General features: G+C 41.9%; 2 protein-coding genes across 4 annotated transcripts; one reads left to right on the forward strand and one right to left on the reverse strand.

The window, feature by feature from the left end:
• Positions 1-1,319: 1,319 nt before the first annotated feature.
• Positions 1,320-9,211, forward strand: dnajc14 (DnaJ (Hsp40) homolog, subfamily C, member 14). 3 transcript variants are annotated; one of them, XM_038696500.1, is made up of 8 exons: positions 1,320-1,466; positions 2,220-2,308; positions 2,969-4,379; positions 4,511-4,617; positions 4,838-4,957; positions 5,103-5,263; positions 5,466-5,568; positions 6,485-9,211. In XM_038696500.1, the coding sequence occupies exons 3-8, from the start codon at positions 3,174-3,176 to the stop codon at positions 6,777-6,779; spliced, it is 1,992 nt and encodes a 663-aa protein (XP_038552428.1). In that variant the 5' UTR covers positions 1,320-1,466; positions 2,220-2,308; positions 2,969-3,173; the 3' UTR covers positions 6,780-9,211. The 3 variants fall into 3 exon arrangements, with proteins under 3 accessions (XP_038552428.1, XP_038552430.1, XP_038552429.1); XM_038696501.1 differs by lacking the exon at positions 1,320-1,466 and adding an exon at positions 1,798-2,074; XM_038696502.1 differs by lacking the exon at positions 2,220-2,308 and having other exon boundaries at positions 1,335-1,466.
• A 741-nt stretch (positions 9,212-9,952) lies between these two features.
• On the reverse strand, positions 9,953-16,857 carry inpp1 (inositol polyphosphate-1-phosphatase). The gene is made up of 6 exons (XM_038696516.1): positions 16,618-16,857; positions 15,718-15,923; positions 15,584-15,644; positions 14,407-14,607; positions 14,142-14,316; positions 9,953-12,019 (listed from the first exon to the last, which is right to left on the reverse strand). The coding sequence occupies exons 2-6, from the start codon at positions 15,919-15,921 to the stop codon at positions 11,527-11,529; spliced, it is 1,134 nt and encodes a 377-aa protein (XP_038552444.1). The 5' UTR covers positions 15,922-15,923; positions 16,618-16,857; the 3' UTR covers positions 9,953-11,526.
• Between the last annotated feature and the right edge of the window lie 1,433 nt (positions 16,858-18,290).

The raw sequence follows: 18,290 nt of genomic DNA on the forward strand, positions 1-18,290 counted from the left end.
GTGGGTGGTGGTGGCGTGGGGGCTTGAAATTAACCCTCTGCGTCTTCAAGAGGTATATTTTATGCAGAGACCTGGGGGGGTTCCCACAGTTTTGCCAACACAAGCCTTATATGGAGAGCACAGATGTGACAGATGTGGGTTTAACTAAACAGTGATTCCCCTTTTTTTATGTGGGAGGTGGGTGGTCGTATTATTCCGAGTGTACAGGTGCCTTTTAATGCTGGTATTGCATTTATTCGCAAATTTAAAGGGCCAAACGTTCACACAAATGCGCTTAGCCTATAAATCACCAACAGTATCAATAAAATTCATGTTGTAGGTGCATCTAACACATAAGTTTCGGCCCGTGCACAACCAGCATCCGCAACCCTTACTGCTTTCTCACTTACTGCGACTATTTCCAATGTAGGTTTTAATGCACTATTTTGCAGTAATTATAATTACCATCATGCCACATGTCTGAGGGGCCACACCACACACAGTGACCGCATATGCGGTATTTATTGTGCACCTACTCTTTCATTGCCGTTTTAGGTGTGCCATGTTTCCAGATTCAGAAACAACAGAACACACACCTGTATCCATCCTGAACATTGTACATCCTAAACCCAGACATTTTTCATAGAGTACCTTGTGTTTTATCAACTTCCAGGGCATGCTGGTTGTTGCATTTTTGTTTTTTTGTCCACTTGCAAAATCATTTTCCTATTTGACAATAAGGTTGATTCATGTCAGGATTTAGTTTGCAGGATATGATTGGACTGAGTGGTAAGTAACAGTCTTTGCCTTGAAAGAAGAGGCATGGATTTGGGGCAGGTGGTAGGCTGTGATACACTTTTGTGATACCAAAGCCTATGTGGATAACAGTAGACCGATATGTGTTTAGTGTGGTTATTAGTAGGGAGTTTTTTTTTCTTATCGACCTCACTTGTGCATTGGGGCATTATCATGTGAAAACAAGCAAAGTCCTTCCTCAGCCACTTGCTGAAAAGTTCTTACACTAACACACTTAATTATAATTAGATTTTCCTTAATTGGAACTAAGGGACCCTGTCCAAACCACACGGACAAATACTTTTGGCCATGTTGTCCATCCTGCTCCGGGTAGGCCTATTTGTGAAGCCTCGATTATATAGGTAAATAACTTATAAAAGGATAAAGGACTGTGTTATCATGTATAGCGTATTTTAATAATATGTGCACAGTGTAATGTAATACTATATTTATCAAGGAATATGTACCAAAAAGGTTGTTAATTATCAGCTATATTTACAAGTCAATGGGTGGCAGTAGTGGTTTTCTGACTGTTTTAACAGTCAAAAAACAACGAGGAAGAAGAAGTGGGCGGCAGAGGAGGAAGAAAGTAGGAAAAGGGGCAGCAGCAGAAGAAGAAGTGGCTAAAAAAAACAACACGGACACTTACTTGGCTGTCTGTTAACAAACAAGGTTACACAATTGTGTGAGAGGTATATATGACATCTAGTTTGTTTGAATGCAAAATGCTGAATAATTTGCCTTTTTACTGGACTCGTCCGGTGTCCAAAACATGCCTTATTTTACTTGTGAAACCCCACAGGAAGAGGAAAGTGGCGTAAATGTTAGCTAGACCAGCTCGCTACTGTTATTAGCTAACAGGTAACGTTAGCTGCTCGGTTGGCTGTATGCTAGGTAAAAGCGTTAACAGTTAGCTGCTGTGCTGTCGTTTAATCGTCGTTTGAGACCTTATTTAGTCGAAATATTGCCAGGTTAGCCTGCCAGAGGTAAGCTAATTTTAGCCCCTAAAGCGCCTGTCTGTCATCCTGCTGGCTGCTTACCTCATGCTAATAACAGGCTGTCTGCTAACATTAGCCGCCTTTAAAACATCTGGTGCTGCTGTCGGTGTTAAAGTAATATCAAATTAGTTTGTCAGCCTGTTCTCCAGACAGGACTGACCGTTTTGTAATGGCTGTTTTTTCTCGGCTGTAAAAGGTCAGACGTTGTGTCTTACAGCCCGTTTTTAGACACTTCCTCTTCAGCTAACTGAGTTAGCAAACAACTAAGCTGAATGTAATGTTGCACTACTAACGTTTCACATGTACGTGTTAAAGCAGGTTTGAATATCTCATTTAACTCATGTTCACTTCTACAACGGCTGGACAGATAACAGGTCACGTATCTACATTACATGTACGTTAATGATTAATGAATAATATGACTCATTCTTAATATTTCTTATTCAGGAACAGCTCTTCCCAAACCGTGTTGTTATACAGTCATGGTGAAAAATATTTAGCTCCAAATGATCTCCTCGGGTAGCAGCAGATGTAAGGTAAACACTTTTGATTTATTTTGTTCCCCAAAATGTAGTGTTAATTTATTATAAATGTAGTCCTCACAGGGCTACAGCTAACTATTATTTTCACGGCTGATTCATCTGTCAATTATTATTTCTTTTAACTTTTTATTTTATAAAAAGTCAGAAGATAGGCATCTTCACATGTCTTGTTTTGTCTGACCAACCGCTCAGGCCCATTGACATTAATTTTACAATGATATAAAACAAAAAAGCAGGAAATAGAAAGAGATTGTTTGACATTTTTGTTTGATAAATAACTTAACTGGTCAGTCTGTTATCAAAATAGATGGCAGTTTGTTTTCTGGTGATCGACCAGTCAGTTATTAGAATAATAGTTTGAGCTCTGATGCTCTGTAGGCTGTGCAGTATGGATGATATTTTATTGATGGATGTATTGCTTGTGGATTTTCTGGAAAATTAAAGTGTCTAGATGAAATAACCAGATGTAAGTGTTTGTGGCTAACCCAGTAAATGAAACACAGTGGTCTAACACATGCAGAGACACTCCTTCCGCTCTTATTCTTCCATTAAGGTCTTTAAGTGCATTACCAGAAACATATTCTTCATTCAGTTCTGTGTATTTACAATGTGATTGTAAGCAGTAATGTTGAACTCTTATGTGTTGCTTTTCAGATAACAACCTGATGCATGATGTGAGGTGTGTTAAAGCCTTTTGACATCTGCTGATATGGTGGACTTGAGACTGACCCTCAGGAGCCCCCAGCCTCACTTTGTTATGAGAGTCTGGGGAAAATGTTGCCACAGGTTATGGATCTAGGACATCGTCTTTCATGAGATTCCGATTTCATATCGCTTCAATCAAACAGCTGTAAGGACCATGGAGAGAGAAGCAGCTGAGAAGGAGATGGATGGTGTTACAGACACTGATGAAGAGATCCCCGATGGTGTTTCCGCATCAGTTACGAATTCTAGTCATCGGGAGGCTGGACAGACCGTTGATGCCTGTGAGCAGGAAGACAAAACTCAGGACACCCCAAATCCCGCCACTCCACAAGACTCTGGAATAGGTGAAGCAGAGGATTGTGGATCTACTGAGGCCAAAGAGGATACTGAGGAGGCTTCAGATGGGTTCGAGCATGACAGCACTGCAGATCACGAGAACTTGCATGTTATTAATCAAGAAGAGGACGAAGCTGCCAAGGAGCAGCACATGAACGGGGAGTCTGGCTGGAGGAACGTCGGAGCTGGAAGGAGATGCAAACTGAGGAGCAGTGGATCAGTTTCAGAGCAGAGTGGTCAAAGTGGTTTTTCCACCATTCAAAAAGGCAATGTTATGTCAAGCGGTGGCCGGCACAAGCAAACCCGCAGACGTAACCACCACCACCATCAGCAGAACCGTGGCCGCAGGCGGACAGGCAACCAGCTCGCCTTAGCCTTCAAGGAGATGCTGTCGGAGTCTCTGAGCTTCTGGTGCATCTCCTGTGTCCACATGATGATTGAGATTATTGTCACATTAACTCACAATTGTGGAGTTGGCGTGGAGACGGGAGGGGTGAAACTTTACAACTTTGGGCAGCAGCTCCTTGCGAAGATCACAGACACAGCAGGAATGAAGGCGGACGCTAGCCGGATTCTGAAATGGATTAAATGCACAGGAACAGACCTGGTGGATAAAATAGTTAGGTCAGTGAAGTGGGTTAAGACAGCTGCCTTATCTTCTTTGAGACTTTTAAGTGCTTTGGTTATTCTTGGGTCCCAGTGGGCGAAGGGTGTGTTGTTCCGCCTTGGTGGAGAGAGGGGAAAGCGCTATTGGACAGCTTTTCAGGAGTCAAGGTTTTGGAAGAGGCTGGTGTCCCTGCTGGAGAGAGTCCGAAGCAGGTTCAGGAGGGATGGATGTGCACCGCCGTCCAGCCCTGAGTCACCTGGCAGAGCAGGGAGAGGCCAGCCAGGCCAGGAGCTGGAGAGACTGCTGGCCTTGGCTGAGGTACCAGAGGACGAGCTGGACCCCTTTACAGTGCTCGGCGTGGAGGTGCATGCTACTGAGGCTGAGCTGAAGAAGGCCTACAGGCAGCTGGCCGTCCAGGTGTGTGTGAAGTGCCTGTGCTCTGAGTTAAAAATACAGGATGGCTGAACTAATGACTAATAAATTGTATCTGAGGCTGAAATGTTCTCCTTTTACTCATGCAGCCTTTTCCTCTGTCCTTTCTCTTTCAGGTCCATCCAGACAAGAATAAACACCCACGAGCTGGAGAGGCTTTCAAAGTATTGAGGGCTGCCTGGGATATTGTCAGTAACCCAGAGACACGACGGGAGTATGAATTGTGAGTACACAGAAAGAGTGGTTATCAAGTATCTTCAAAAACATTGATGTAGTAGCTCGTTTCTTTGTTTTAGGTTGATTGTTTTAAAGTTCACAATGTCTTCTATTGAAATAAATGTGGTCAGTGAGACGAAAATTGTACAGTGATGTAGACCGTGTTTAAATCCTTCTGCCTGTTGTGTTCATGTCTGACTAAACCAGTCTTTTTCGTTCCCACACAGGAAGCGTATGGCAGCGACTGAGCTCTCAAAGTCCATGAACGAGTTTCTTACTAAACTGCAGGACGACCTGAAGGAAGCCATGAACACCATGATGTGTACCAAGTGTGAAGGCAAACACAGGCATGTCGCCACACAACCAACACCACCAACTGAAGCATAAGTTAAACATTATGTATTACACGCCTCTGAATCCTGTCTCGTGTAGCAGACTTTCACCACAGTCATTCACACAATTGTGTTTCCTTTGTGACCTGTGTGTGCGCAGGCGGTTCGAGATGGATCGTGAACCTGCCGAGGCCCGGTTCTGTGCTGAATGCAATCGTTGCCATAGTGCTGAGGAGGGGGACTTGTGGGCTGAGTCCAGCATGCTGGGCCTTCGCATCACATATTTTGCCTGTATGGATGGCAAGGTCTATGATATTACAGGTGAGCGTCAGCTTTTTGTAAAGATTATCTGCTCCCCTCATCAGTAAATAAACAATAATGCCTTCTCATATGTGATCAGTATCCGACCCACTCGATGTATTCTCAGGTTAAAGAAAAGCTTCAGAGCCCAGATAGCGCGGTATATCCTAGGTGCACCTTTTCTCTCAGTCATGTGACCTGTTGTGATGCTGTCACGTTTCAGAGTGGGCAGGCTGCCAACGAATAGGCATTTCTCCTGACACGCACCGTGTGCCCTATCACATCTCTTTCGGTTCAAAGAACAACAGCAACTCCACACGACACAGGTACGTGCCTTCAAGTGTTTGGATACATCCGGGCAGTCAGTGACAGCCAGTACCCACCTCCTCCATAGTGCTAAGGCAAATTATCATTTTGTCCTCCTCTTCCTCATTTAGGCTTACATTTTTGCCTCAGATTTATCCATAAACTAATTTTGGCAGATAGTTTGGGGGGACTTTACATATCTGAAACATCTGCCTTAGTGTTCTTGTTTGAAAATATGAAGCAAACACCAGTGAGAGACTGAAGAGTCTTCCTTTTAGAGATGTGGTGCTGTGAAAATTACAATGTTTTAAGTATTGCAATATATGGTATCTCAATTACTGAAACAAAATTAGGATGCACTTTAACTCTTTTGTTGACATGTCAATTATAACTAACTTGTAATAAGTCCTTTCAGTGTGATTTATACATTTTCCAGCACCCTAATGTGTCTAATGTGTTGTGCACTGTTGTGATATGTTGTCTTACATATTTCAGACATGAACGTGATACTGGCCCTTGTGGTGCAAGTCTTTAAGGATTGAGGCTTCTTTTATCACATTTGTATTTTTGTCTGTTTAGTACTAATATTAGAGTATAGTATAATGTAGCATATTTGTCCTACTTTATCTTTTATTTATTTACTTTTATTTATTAATTTTTAAATTTTTTACTTGATTAATCAAGTCGATAGATCGTGGTTGCCGATGTACGAGGGCTGAATGTGCTTCTGTCTGTCTGTCTGTTGTGTTGATAAAATATAAACACATTTGTATTTTTAATCAAGATAAACTTTATGTTTAAATAGATTATCATTGAACCCCTAATGAGTTTACAGTTGGCCATCATTTTTGTTGCCACATGAACATCTATAAAAGCAGAAACAACAATGAGGCTCGAGCACAAAAGATCTCTGAACTTTCCCACTTTCACTTTCAGGACGCCCTCAGAGCCTGCCGCAGGTCCGACCAACCCCGCAGATTTGCAGGACTTCTTTAACCGCATCTTCAAGGGAGGACCTGCCAATGACATGGCTGCCAATGGGGGCTTCTTCCCCTCAGGTCCACCCCATCATAATGCACCTGGTGCTGGAGCACCCCCGTTCTCCCCTCCCCCAAGCCAGTCAGGTTTCTTTATGCCAGGGAGTCACCGGCCAGAGTCCAGCGAGACATGGGCTGAAAGTGGCAAACCCCCCAGAAGGAGGAAGAAGGTCCGCAAACCCTTCCAGAGGTGAGGTCTGTGGATCAAAATAGCAGCACAGGGACACAATGAATAATGGCCATGTTTGTCTCTCGCCTGCCTGTTGGCATGTCAAGACCTGAACTGGAGAAGATTCACGTGAGAGAGGCTGCGTCAGATCGGCCAAGGAGGAGAGACTGGATCACGAAGAGGAGCCTGTTGACTGAGTACAAGTATTGAAGGAGGGTTGAAGACGTGGCAGTGATGGTGCTTTACCTCTCATTTCACGTTACTTTTTGTTGGTGTTTAAGACAGCTGTAGCCTTGGCATTGAAATCCTTATCGGGATGCTGTAATGAAACATTTTTTTTTTCCTGCCAAATCCTGCAAAGCACGATTAATTTACTTGCATCTTAACAGTTAATTTCTCTCACTTTTGTTTATAAGGTTAATTTAAGGCATTGGTTCAGAGAGAGGGACTGTGAGTTATGGATCACTATAATCAACATGAGGAAGATGTGATCTGGGCAGTTTCACTGTGTCAGTGTTATTCATGTTAGCACACATCCACTAAATTTACAAAAACAATAGAACATTTTGAAAACTTCTAGAAACCATGTTTTTATCGGTAAGCTCCCCTGTCTGCTTTTATAGTAAAACCAGAGCAGAGGTGTGAGTCTCTTGTAGTGTGCCCACAGACATGAAGGGAAGGCAAAGAATATTTAAGTACACATGCCTCAGTGAAAGTCACATGCAGTCAAGCCCCAGCATGAGGGATCCACTGAGCTAACTAGCATTAACATTAACAGGCAAATTGTCTGTTAAACAAACCTGATGCATATTTAAATATTACCTGAGTTTTTCTAGAGTTGTGAAAAAACAAATTTGTTCTCTGTAGAAGTTCAGTTTCAGTGGTTAGTTGTTTCAGCTCCAGATTGGCCTTTTTAATTACAGCGCAGGTTCAGCTCTAACAGCAGGAAGGAGTTCAGCAGTGTTTCTGTAATACTGAGCTGCTTTGAGAAGGTCCCACAACTTTAAGTGTCACCTTGACATTTTGAAATGTTGGTACTTTTCTAAACCAGGGATGGGTTGCTGTTTAAAAGACCACATTGACTTGATCTATACTGCCCCCCTTTGATTCAAAGTGTAATCACACGAAATGAAAATGTTGCTCACAGTTCAGCTGATTTTCAAAGCTAGTAATATAAGCTAGACAATACAACAGCTAACAGCCATTTGACTCTTAAATGTATGTAATTTGATGTCAGGAGTTGTGGTTATTTATAAATATTGAAGCAAGCCGCACCTGTATGTAAACTTACAGTGCTTTTACAATTAGTTTTTTTTGTTCACCATAAGCATTGTTAATTTTGTTTGATCGGCAAGGTAAGCCTTGAATAAGACAACAGTTAAAACACTTGTTGCATTTGAAACATCTGCAATATGTAAATTTCATATAGTTGATTTGTGTGGTTGTGCACGCTGCTACTGGAAAATTAACGTTCCAGTCGTCCAAATATGATCATCTGGGTCCAACTTCCTGTAAAGTGCCATTTTTTGCCAGGTAGTTTTTGAGGGGCATGTTAAGACATGACTGTCACCCAGCTCAGGACAAGTTGGGAAAATAATCTACCGTAGAAAAATAAACAGTCTAAATAATGGTGCTACTCCTGAGTGTCAGATTTGTTTCTAACTGTCTTGTTTATTACTTTAAAATGTATGCATTTTCATCTTATTTAATCATCTCAGTGGCTCCTGGCAGCGACAGGTGTGCATTCATGTGCTATAACCTAGGGTTTTCTTGTGGTTAATGCTTCCTGGATGTGGTTCAGCTTTCAAAATGTCAAGGTCACAGGTTCAAAGAAAATATCATCTTCATCAGTTTTATTGTATCTTACAACATGAAGGGGTCAGAAAAATGACAATAGGTTGTATTTTGGGTTTGGTTTCTTGATAAGGTTTTTGCATAGAGATAATTTCCTTTTCATTGTAGGTTAATTTAAGAAAACAGAACTATTGTTTACACCTGATATGTGAAGGTTATGAGAGTGTGGTAAAATGGCTTTTATGTGTGATTAGGCATTTGATAAAGGCTATTTTTTATATTGACAGTTAATATGAAAAGTACCATATTCGTTGTTTTGGAATTGTGTTAATATGCACACCTGCCCAGGTAATAACATCAGAAGGATTCAGAACGGTTATCAGCCTAACCAGACTCCTCCAGCTGCAGCTGAGTGGGAGGTGTGCTAAGCTAACAGCTCATTTGCAACTAAGATTTTTTTTTTTGGTAGAATCTGAACATTGAATGAGTGACAATTTAAAAAACAAGAGTTGAGTTGCACAAACACTACACTCTGGAGAAACCCAAATCTAAGAACTATCTTATGGCATTATAATGCATACCGTGGGTTTGTCTGGTAGCTTGAAAGATGACCCTTTATTGCACTTGACATTAAAGAATAACCATGGTATTTTTCAACCTGGACCCTATTTCCCCATGTTTTTTGTGACAAATTGGTACAACATTGTTTGAAATAGTAAAGAAGACCCTTTTTGTTTAACCAGAAACAGTTACTATATTGCTCTCACCAGACTCCATTGACAACCTCACAGAGCTTGGGAGATGCTGGTCTACCTGTGGTCGGTCGGTTAGTTTGTTTGTTATTGTGTGACTTTGGTGTTTTAAAAAAATGGCCCTTTAAAATGAAACCAACTACTAACGTAATGTTATAGGTCCTGGATGTTGGTCATTCTGGTAAAAACTATTTGATAGAAAGCAAGGTTACAGCTAAGCAAGAACTACAAGGACTTGAATTTGTTTTTCCAGTTGGGCAGCGTTAAATTCAAGATTGTTACTGTGCGATAGATAATCAGAGCGAAATCAACAAAAATGACTTAAGTACATCATTCACAAATTGGATTAATTTGTTCCAGATTTCTTTTCAAAAATGTGCAATTTTTACATCTCACATACTCTTGGTGGATGGCTTCACCGTCCAAGTTCCTATCCACATGATGGTCATGATGTACCATCAAATATCTTATTCAGTACCTATCTAGGAAACTGGATTCGCAGCTGGAACCACCTTGTACAGAGTGGGTTTATTTTATTTTATTTTTTTCTCCACACGTCCACCTTGACATGAGAATGTACAGCTCTTTATGTTGAAGGTAGCAGTCCGAAGTCCAGGAGGTCAATGAAAGAGCCAACACTACAGATTCTTTTCTTTTGATTTTTTTTTAACAGAATATGCATAAGTATTGCAAAAAATATCTGACAATCATCAGGGTGTTTTGTAGGGAATTGTGATGCGAGTTCCCTGGCTGGCAAAACAGTTTTAAAATACCACTGTTGGGTTTCTTTCCCCTGCTTTTCAAAATAAAAATGATTTCCTATATGCACATTGTTGTTCTGTTATATGCTCAGTATACATAACCGAAGGTTTCCCAGTGCACATCAAAGTTATACCACTTTAAACACACATGGTTACATTGAAAGTAAAGTTACACATCATTCCCAATATTTTCATAAGAATCTGTTTCCGACCTTTAGAGGAGCTCGTCAGCCTGCAGGTCCCATCCTTCAAATAGGCTTAATATTTCATTTTACTGTAAACCCACACTGAAAATGGCTCTGTTACTGTTTTACCCCATACGGCTTTTCCATTCTCTGACCTTATTAACTAATGGTGCTATTGCCACTGAACGAGCGCTAGGCATGTCTATCACGCTGCTCCTTAAAAGGAGTTGTTTCAGAGAGCTGCAGATTCCTGCGCAAGGCTTGATTTGAGTCTCATTCACTCACTTGACTGAAAAATGTGATATCACTTTTCATAACTGCAGCTAAGACTCCTTTGAATCCACGAAAAAATCCTCCAGATAAGTCAGAAGCAGTCTTGTGACGCCACATTACCTTTCCTCTGGCAGTGAAGCGTTCCTCAGCTGTCCAGCAGTGAGCACTGTACTTTCTTTTAAATAATGTGATCTATTTTCTTAATGCAACATGTAGACAAACTCTTTAGCAGTGTTTAATAAATGACTATCAGGTCTGAGCTAAACAAAATTCACAATAATAAAGCTTGTTGCAGCTGCAAGGAGGAAGCCAACATACTGGATCGCCACAGCTGGACAACTTGTCACTCACAGAGGTCAACACTAAAGCCGACTGACAAACGTTCTTGTGATTGTCCGAACTTTCTGCTGTCTCTCTCAGTGACCCACACGTCTTTTAAGATGTAAATCAGTGGTTCCCAAACTTTTCCTGTCAATCCACTCTTTGACCCCCACCTCCCAACTCCCGGGACACGGATCGATGGATTAAATTGTTATCAACTGGGAACAATACTGGGAACATAAACAGCATGTTTGTGTTTTTTTTTTCAAAAAAAGAAACAAGGCTCTCTTAGTACTGACTGAACTCGAGATGTGAGTTGATTCAAAAAGGGACTTCTTGTACTTTACATACCATTTTGCCTTCTGAACAAATCTTTCTAAACTGAATCTTGACGATCTTGTGATGAACCACAGCACTTCTTTGTTTATTGTCCACCCACATCACTCCCCCACCCCCTGAATTTTTCCCTCCAGCACCACCGATTAAAACTAAAGACCAGACAGTATTTGAAAATACTATTTGGCCCAGACCGGATGTTCATCTTGTAATATGCAAATATATTTGGTTAAAAATAAGACAGTATTATTTATAATTAAAATATTGTATCATGTACCCCCATATTCCTCACTCTACTAAAACATGAATATGATCCTAAATGCAACAATAACTTATCCAGCTTGTGCTGATTACAGCTTGCCTTTGAGAGTTCCCACGACGCTGTGCAGCTGAGAACAGTCCCGATAAGCCACCAGGCCGCCTTGGTTAGCCCAACGGTCTGCTCCTTTACACTCAGTGTAAGGCTGGTGATAGGTCAGTTCTGTCTGCTGATCCTGTGCTCCAGAGCTGAACTGTAGACTCTTGGTCAGGTCCACCACACCCCCACCGAGGGCTCGGAGCAGAGCGTGAGGAGCACAGGAGTCCCACTTAAAGGTGCTTCCCTCTGAGAGGACGTAAACATCAGCAAGCCCCTGAATGACACACAGGATCTTGTAGCCGGCTCCAGAGGCGTACATCAGCTTTTCAGGGCCGCACAGCGAGGTCAGGGCTTCCTTTACCACCTGCTTCTCACTGGAGCTCAGCACCACAGACAGTCCCCCTCCAGGTGCATATTTTGGACGGGACACTGAGCAGACGTTGACGCTGCCACAGGACACCCCCCAGAAATGCTTCCCCCTCCACCTGTGAATGCAAATTATTAGTGGTTGGTTGAATATAGAAGTTAAAGCAAGGCACAGTGGAAGAGAAAGACAACATCACAACACCATCCCAGAATGATACCAAAGATGAGTAACAGTTCATTTCTTCACTCGGACAAAAACCATCAACCCTCACCATTCATTTGGAGTCGTGTTCTGGCCACATGAACAATGCATGTCCAATATTCACTCTTTTTTATGTCTCTACTAATTCCTCAAGGAAATATCTGGATCCTTAGCTCTAATATGTTCACCAGCTCGTCTCTCATTTTGTCTGTCTGCTGTTTGATGCTGAAAACAGCTGCCTGCTGTGGCTGAAAATAACGCTATGAGAGCGGTGACTGTAAAGCTCCACAAAGCCGAGCTGTAGATCCAGGTGATAATTCTTTGTAGGTTCATCACTGCGAATGAGCCCTTTCACATTGTCATTTGTTACAATTTTATTATAAAAACAGTGATTATAGCCATTGTATGGATAAAGACTGGCCATGCAATCAACTTTATAACCTCTTGGTTACGAAGTTGTTCACAAGGTTTAGGAGTTTCACCAGGTACTAAGTCACTTCATCATCTAAACACGTGGTTTTCTGACACGTCGAGTATCTGGTCAGACTCAAACTGGAAAAACCTGAGCTCACAATATGAGTTCTGGACATGTGAGGCAAAGAAGAAAGCGAAGAGAGATCCAGCGATAAAGACAGAGAAAATGAAGGTTCACATACACACGCACACTTTCAAACATGCAACTCTCTATGGAAAGGTGATGAAAAGTTTCACAAGTGAAAAAGAGCCCGAGCCAGTTCTGCATAAAGTCATCACGATTTTATGCAATGTTGTTGTTAGATTAAGATTAAGGCAGCAGTAGATCAAGGTCAAACACACAGAGTGTAATGTGACACGCATGTTTTCCATTTGTATTTTTTATTATAATAAATACCTATTTGACAGGTAGAGTTACTTGTTACACTGCAGGTAAGATTTTACGTACAAAACAACTGAATAATAATAAATAATAATAATAATAATCATACAACTCTGACAATATTTCATCTTAATATTCGGCAACCTGCAGCCTATTTGGTAACTATATTACCAAATTAACTATAAGTTAAGAACTGTGGTGGAAATACTTGATTAAGTGCAATGTTAAGTAATCCAATACTACAGTATTTCCATAAAGTGCTAAATACCTTTTGATCCTTATGTTCAGTTATTGTAGACACTGTCGTTGAGGTGTGATGAACCTTCCCATACTGGCAGTTTGCTGGTAGGAGTAGCTGCTTGTACCTGCCCATCTGGGCTAGGCTTCCTAAAAGGCATAAAGGACTGCCCTGCTGGGAGTCTCACTCCATCTAAGCCAGGCCTACTACATCGATCGCCGCCTTCTTGACGCATGAAACACGGCAACATGCATGAAACCATATTTTATGACAGATGTCTCTCCTACTTACACAACCCACCAGTTGGCGGGTTGGTGGGTCATTAGTGTGAGTTAAATAAATTACTTTTTGACTGATATATCTGTGTGTGGCCAGGCAGAAACAGAGGTGTAAATTAAATTTTTTAGCATTGAGATCATAGTTAAAGATGGTGTTGTACTGGATTGCATTATGTTTAGAGGTGTTTCTAAATGGACTGTACTTGTATAATGGCTTTTCTAGTCTTCCATCCACTCAGTGTTTTAGACCATTTAGACTACATACATTTACTATACCTACATGGATGGCAAAAGCTACCATGCAAGGACAAGTGCCCAAGGACACTTCGATAGCCGGGGATGGACCTGCCAATCTTCTGATAAGTGGGCGACCTGCTCTACCTCCAAGCTACAGCCACCTGACATCTTTTGTCATTATTATTATATAATGTTGGCGAACTCTTTGCTGTTCGATTGCCAGGCAAACAAATTTAGAGACAGATATGATTAGGGAGGTGTAATAACGAGTGTGTCATACAAATTAAATTTAGATAAGATACGAAACTGTTTAGAAAACAAAAGAGCCCTGTGAATCTGCCTATAAATGCAGTGACAGCTGTGTGTATGTTTAAAAATGTCAGAAACTCAGAGGTAGAAGAGGAAATGTGGTTTCTGTTTTTAAACGTACCCTCCACCTGCTGGATCTCTGTAGTTGAATGGCTGGTTGATGACGCCCATGACGGGCTCGCCTGTTCTCCGGAGATAAACCCCGATTAGGACCAAAGCACAGTGCAGACCTGAAGGAAACAGGTGGCCCTCCTTTAGCACCTCCTCTCGGCCCTCTATGTACTGGCTGGTGGCATCTTAATGGAAAGAAAAGGCAAACGGTAGTCACCGAGGCTCTACTCTCTGCAGTGTGCTGGAGTGAGATTCTGCAGCAGCCAGCCTTTCACCTATGGGGTCGATCCAGATGCCGAGCTCAGAGGGGCTGAGGGGCACTGTCAGACCGTCGGTGTTGGCGTCGATGGTCGCCGGGTCTTGGTGGATGGCTCGAGCCAGCAGAGATGCCGCCGTGTGGTCACCGTCCAGCACCGAGGCCAGCAGCATGGCGGTCTCCTCCTCTGTACCGCACACTGTTACCGTCACACTCTCTCCTGGTGACACAGTCAGCGAGACTTCATTTGGTTATTTTAAATATTTACACAGTACAATGAGCAGTGTGTGTAAATAACTGGACACGTTGATGTGGTTGGCTTTATGTTCAGATTATTTTAGATGAAAGATGATATAGTCACTGTGCGGTTCAAGTGCAGATCATTAGTTCAAGTGTATTTTTTTTTTAAATCTAGTATTTAGAATGATTATTACTATACAGCACTTACCTTTTAACAGGTAAAAAGTTCTATATTCCTGCAGATACATCACCGGATTTTTTTTTATTATCAGGTTCTCTATTTCAGTTTATCACTCTGAGCACATCAATCATTAACAATACCTGGGAAACTACTTCTCTTGTTCCAGCTTCTCAAATGGAACGAATGGTTGATTTTCTTTGTCATATGTGATCATAAACTGAATATTCAAAACAAAACATGTGAAAACATCAGGTTGAGCAATGGGAAATTGTGATTATGAGAAATTGTGTTCTAACACAATTTTCTTAGTTTTTAAATACCAAACAATGTACAATTAGTTGCAGCACTAATATCAAATAAAATTAGCATGGTGCAAATTCTTAAACAAATTTGCAACCAATCACATGACGTGCCCACTTTGCCATGTTGATAAACCAGTTTTGTTGCAACACACCTAAACACTGAGATATGTGACTTCTGTTTTATATTCCTAATAGTGTTCAAAAGAAGCAGCAGAGCGATGCAGTGCTAGATATTATATTAATATTCCCATGCATGACCCTAACTAACCCTAAACAAGTGCTTCAGAATATGGACCCATATACACGTAGAATACCCTAGTACAAAGTACAAATTTTCTTGAACATAATCCCTGTCTGTCCAAACACTGTGGTTGTGCACATGAAGTGACCTTCAAAATAAAGTCTGCTTTAACCTCAGAGTCATTCACATCAAAAGTTTGCAAGAGTGAACATGTGTAATATTAAGTAATTACCAAGGCCATTTTCAAACTTGTTGGACTCCTCTCCTTGAATGAAGTTTGCCATCTCAGGGAACTGAACAAAAGAACAGGAAAATTATTACAATCCAACACGCAGTCCACCTCCAGTTCATTCAGACTTCTCCTACCTGAGCACCAACATCATGACGGATCATCTCCTGGATCACCACGTCCGCCAGCGTCTTGAAGTCCTGGACGAACTTCTTGTTCTTGTCATCGCCAGTCTTCTCTTGCACGAGGAGCTGAAAGAGGGGAGCTTCCTGCCTGCAGACCCGAGCCACGTTAGCCGCTTTCTCAGCCACCCGGAGCAGCAGCCTCAGCAGATCAGCCATGCCTGAGCAGAAGAAACAAAGAGGGGGTTTAGTCAACACAGAGATGGAAACTGTGTGTGTGAGAGAAGGAGAGGGGGAAAAAAAGAGACAAGGGAGGGTCACACTTGCACACACTGAGCTAATTATAGCCTCAAAATTAAAACAGGGCATATCTGAAAAAAGACAAGTGTGTGAGGGAGGGATGTGGCTTCAGGTCTTTGCATGTGAACCAGCACAGTCTCTCTGCTGAACCCAAATACAGATATGCAGCTCACAATCGTCTTCAAAAAACACTTTAGTAATCTCAATTTCTAAATAATTATTTAAAAAGCATGCAAACCTTTATAATAAAACTGCATATCATCTTATAGCACTATAATAGGAAAAGAAATAGGGTGTGTAGAAAGTGACTACTGAGTGCCTCCTACACACTGCTGAGTGCTATTAGTAATGTCAGAGGAATATAACAGTAGCTAGTATGTTATCTGTGGGTGGAAAATCATGAAAACTATTTGATCCATTTAGCGGTTTTGACTAACTGTAACGTTACACACCTTTTCTCCAGTCAGCTCACTATATTAACGGTAGTACGCTTAACATCCCAGGTTTGCTTGGGTTTAGCTTATCATTTATGAAGTTAGATAACGTAACCAAGGAACTTAAACGCCAGCGGACAAAAAAAAAAAAAAAGACAGGGTAAAATGACTGAAACCTTACCAAAACCCAAGTTAAACACTGCTTATTTCCCTCTCGTCGGCTGTGTTTTCCTGCACGCCCTGTAGTCACCGAACGCGGTATATTTAGTGACACCTGGATGTGAGAGGACAGAGAGTTTCAGTAAAACAGCGCTGGCAAAGCGCTTAATTATCACCGAGTTCCGTTTGCTATGGTTTCTTTGCGTCAGTGCGGGTTTCCTATAGCAGGAAGGGCTGACGGGGCTCACATCTAGGCCGCCAAGCAAAAGGTTCAGACAGGCGCGCCACCAGATGGAAGCACGGCAAGTTTCACAAGGTGTGGACAACAGGAAACCCTGCCGCGGTGCGTTCAACTGCAAATGTGAAATTCAAGCTTCCCGAATCGGAACATTGCAGGGGGATTTCCTTTCAAGGTAAGTGGGACAGTTTTTGGCAAATGCATATTTAGACTATAACAGCTTGTCTAGTCCATTTAATGTTATATTGACATAAACTCCATACGTCACCCTCTTTTGCTGAAAGGTAGCCTCCTTTTTTTGATTGAGTGGGACAATTGTTGGTAAAGTGCCACACTTACTTTAGCATACTGTGCATGTGAGCAAACAATGTAAAATATTTCTCTAGATATGTAAGTTTTATCAAAATTACATCCATACGTTCATTTAGCTGGTTCACTGTATGTTGCTACTGCTACTGAATACAATGAATCAGGAGTCAACATAGGCTACAGTAGTTGGAGATGAAAATGGATAGTAAAATGTGATTACACATTTTTTAATTAAAAGATAGAAAATTGTTGTTTGATTAAAAACAAATGTCATTTCCTGTAGGCTAATTAATATAACAGCAGGCTAGGCTAACTACCACTGCAATTTCATATATTCATGTCGGTCATGGTCTAATGAAGCCAACAGAATCACATCATCTGCAAAAGATTCTGATACTCTCCTGCCTCCTGCTGTGCCTATTCAGATCCTATCCATTAAAATAACCAGCAGAATCTGTGACAAGTGACCACCCCGGGGGGAGCCAAACACCCACTGAAAACGTGTGACGTCCCAAACACCGAATGGCTCATGGAAGTCAAACTCCCAAACCCAAACTCCTGCACAACCCCCCCACAGGATTGCTTGGGGGACACAGTCATAAGCCTTCTCCAGGCAACCCCCACCCACACGCAGTGTGATATGCTGATAATTTGAGCACACCCTCCGTGTGACATTTACGAGTCAAGACATCACAACAAATGGTCAGAGCCTTCAGCATCTCAGGGTGAATCTCATCCACACCTGGTGTTTTGCTGCTGAGGAGCTTCTTAACCACCTCAGAGACCTCCTCTGCCAGGGATAGCCTATGTTTGAGGCTTCTCCCGAGTCTTCAAATTTCCTCAAACGTTCCTCAGTGCTTCCACCGTTTGACAATATCCACAGTCAGGATAAGCAGTTCTCCCCCTGCTTTCCCTTTGTGAGTCAGCACTTTGCCAGAACATCCTTGAGGCAAACTGAAAGTCCTTCTCCATAGCCTCTGTGAACTCCTCCCACAACCGGGTTTCCCACAGCCCTTCTAGTATCCGGGTACCTGCCTGCTGCTTCAGGAGACCCCTGGGCCAACAAAGCCCGAAAGGCCTCCTTCTTCAGCTTGAAGGGCTCCTGGATGGCTTCTTAAGATGCCACCACAACAGGCACAGATGACATT

This window comes from Micropterus salmoides, unplaced genomic scaffold (assembly GCF_014851395.1).
Source record: "Micropterus salmoides isolate LMB-PRFRI ecotype aquatic unplaced genomic scaffold, ASM1485139v1 Ms_hic_scaffold_4, whole genome shotgun sequence".
Classification (NCBI taxonomy): Eukaryota; Metazoa; Chordata; class Actinopteri; order Centrarchiformes; family Centrarchidae; genus Micropterus; species Micropterus salmoides.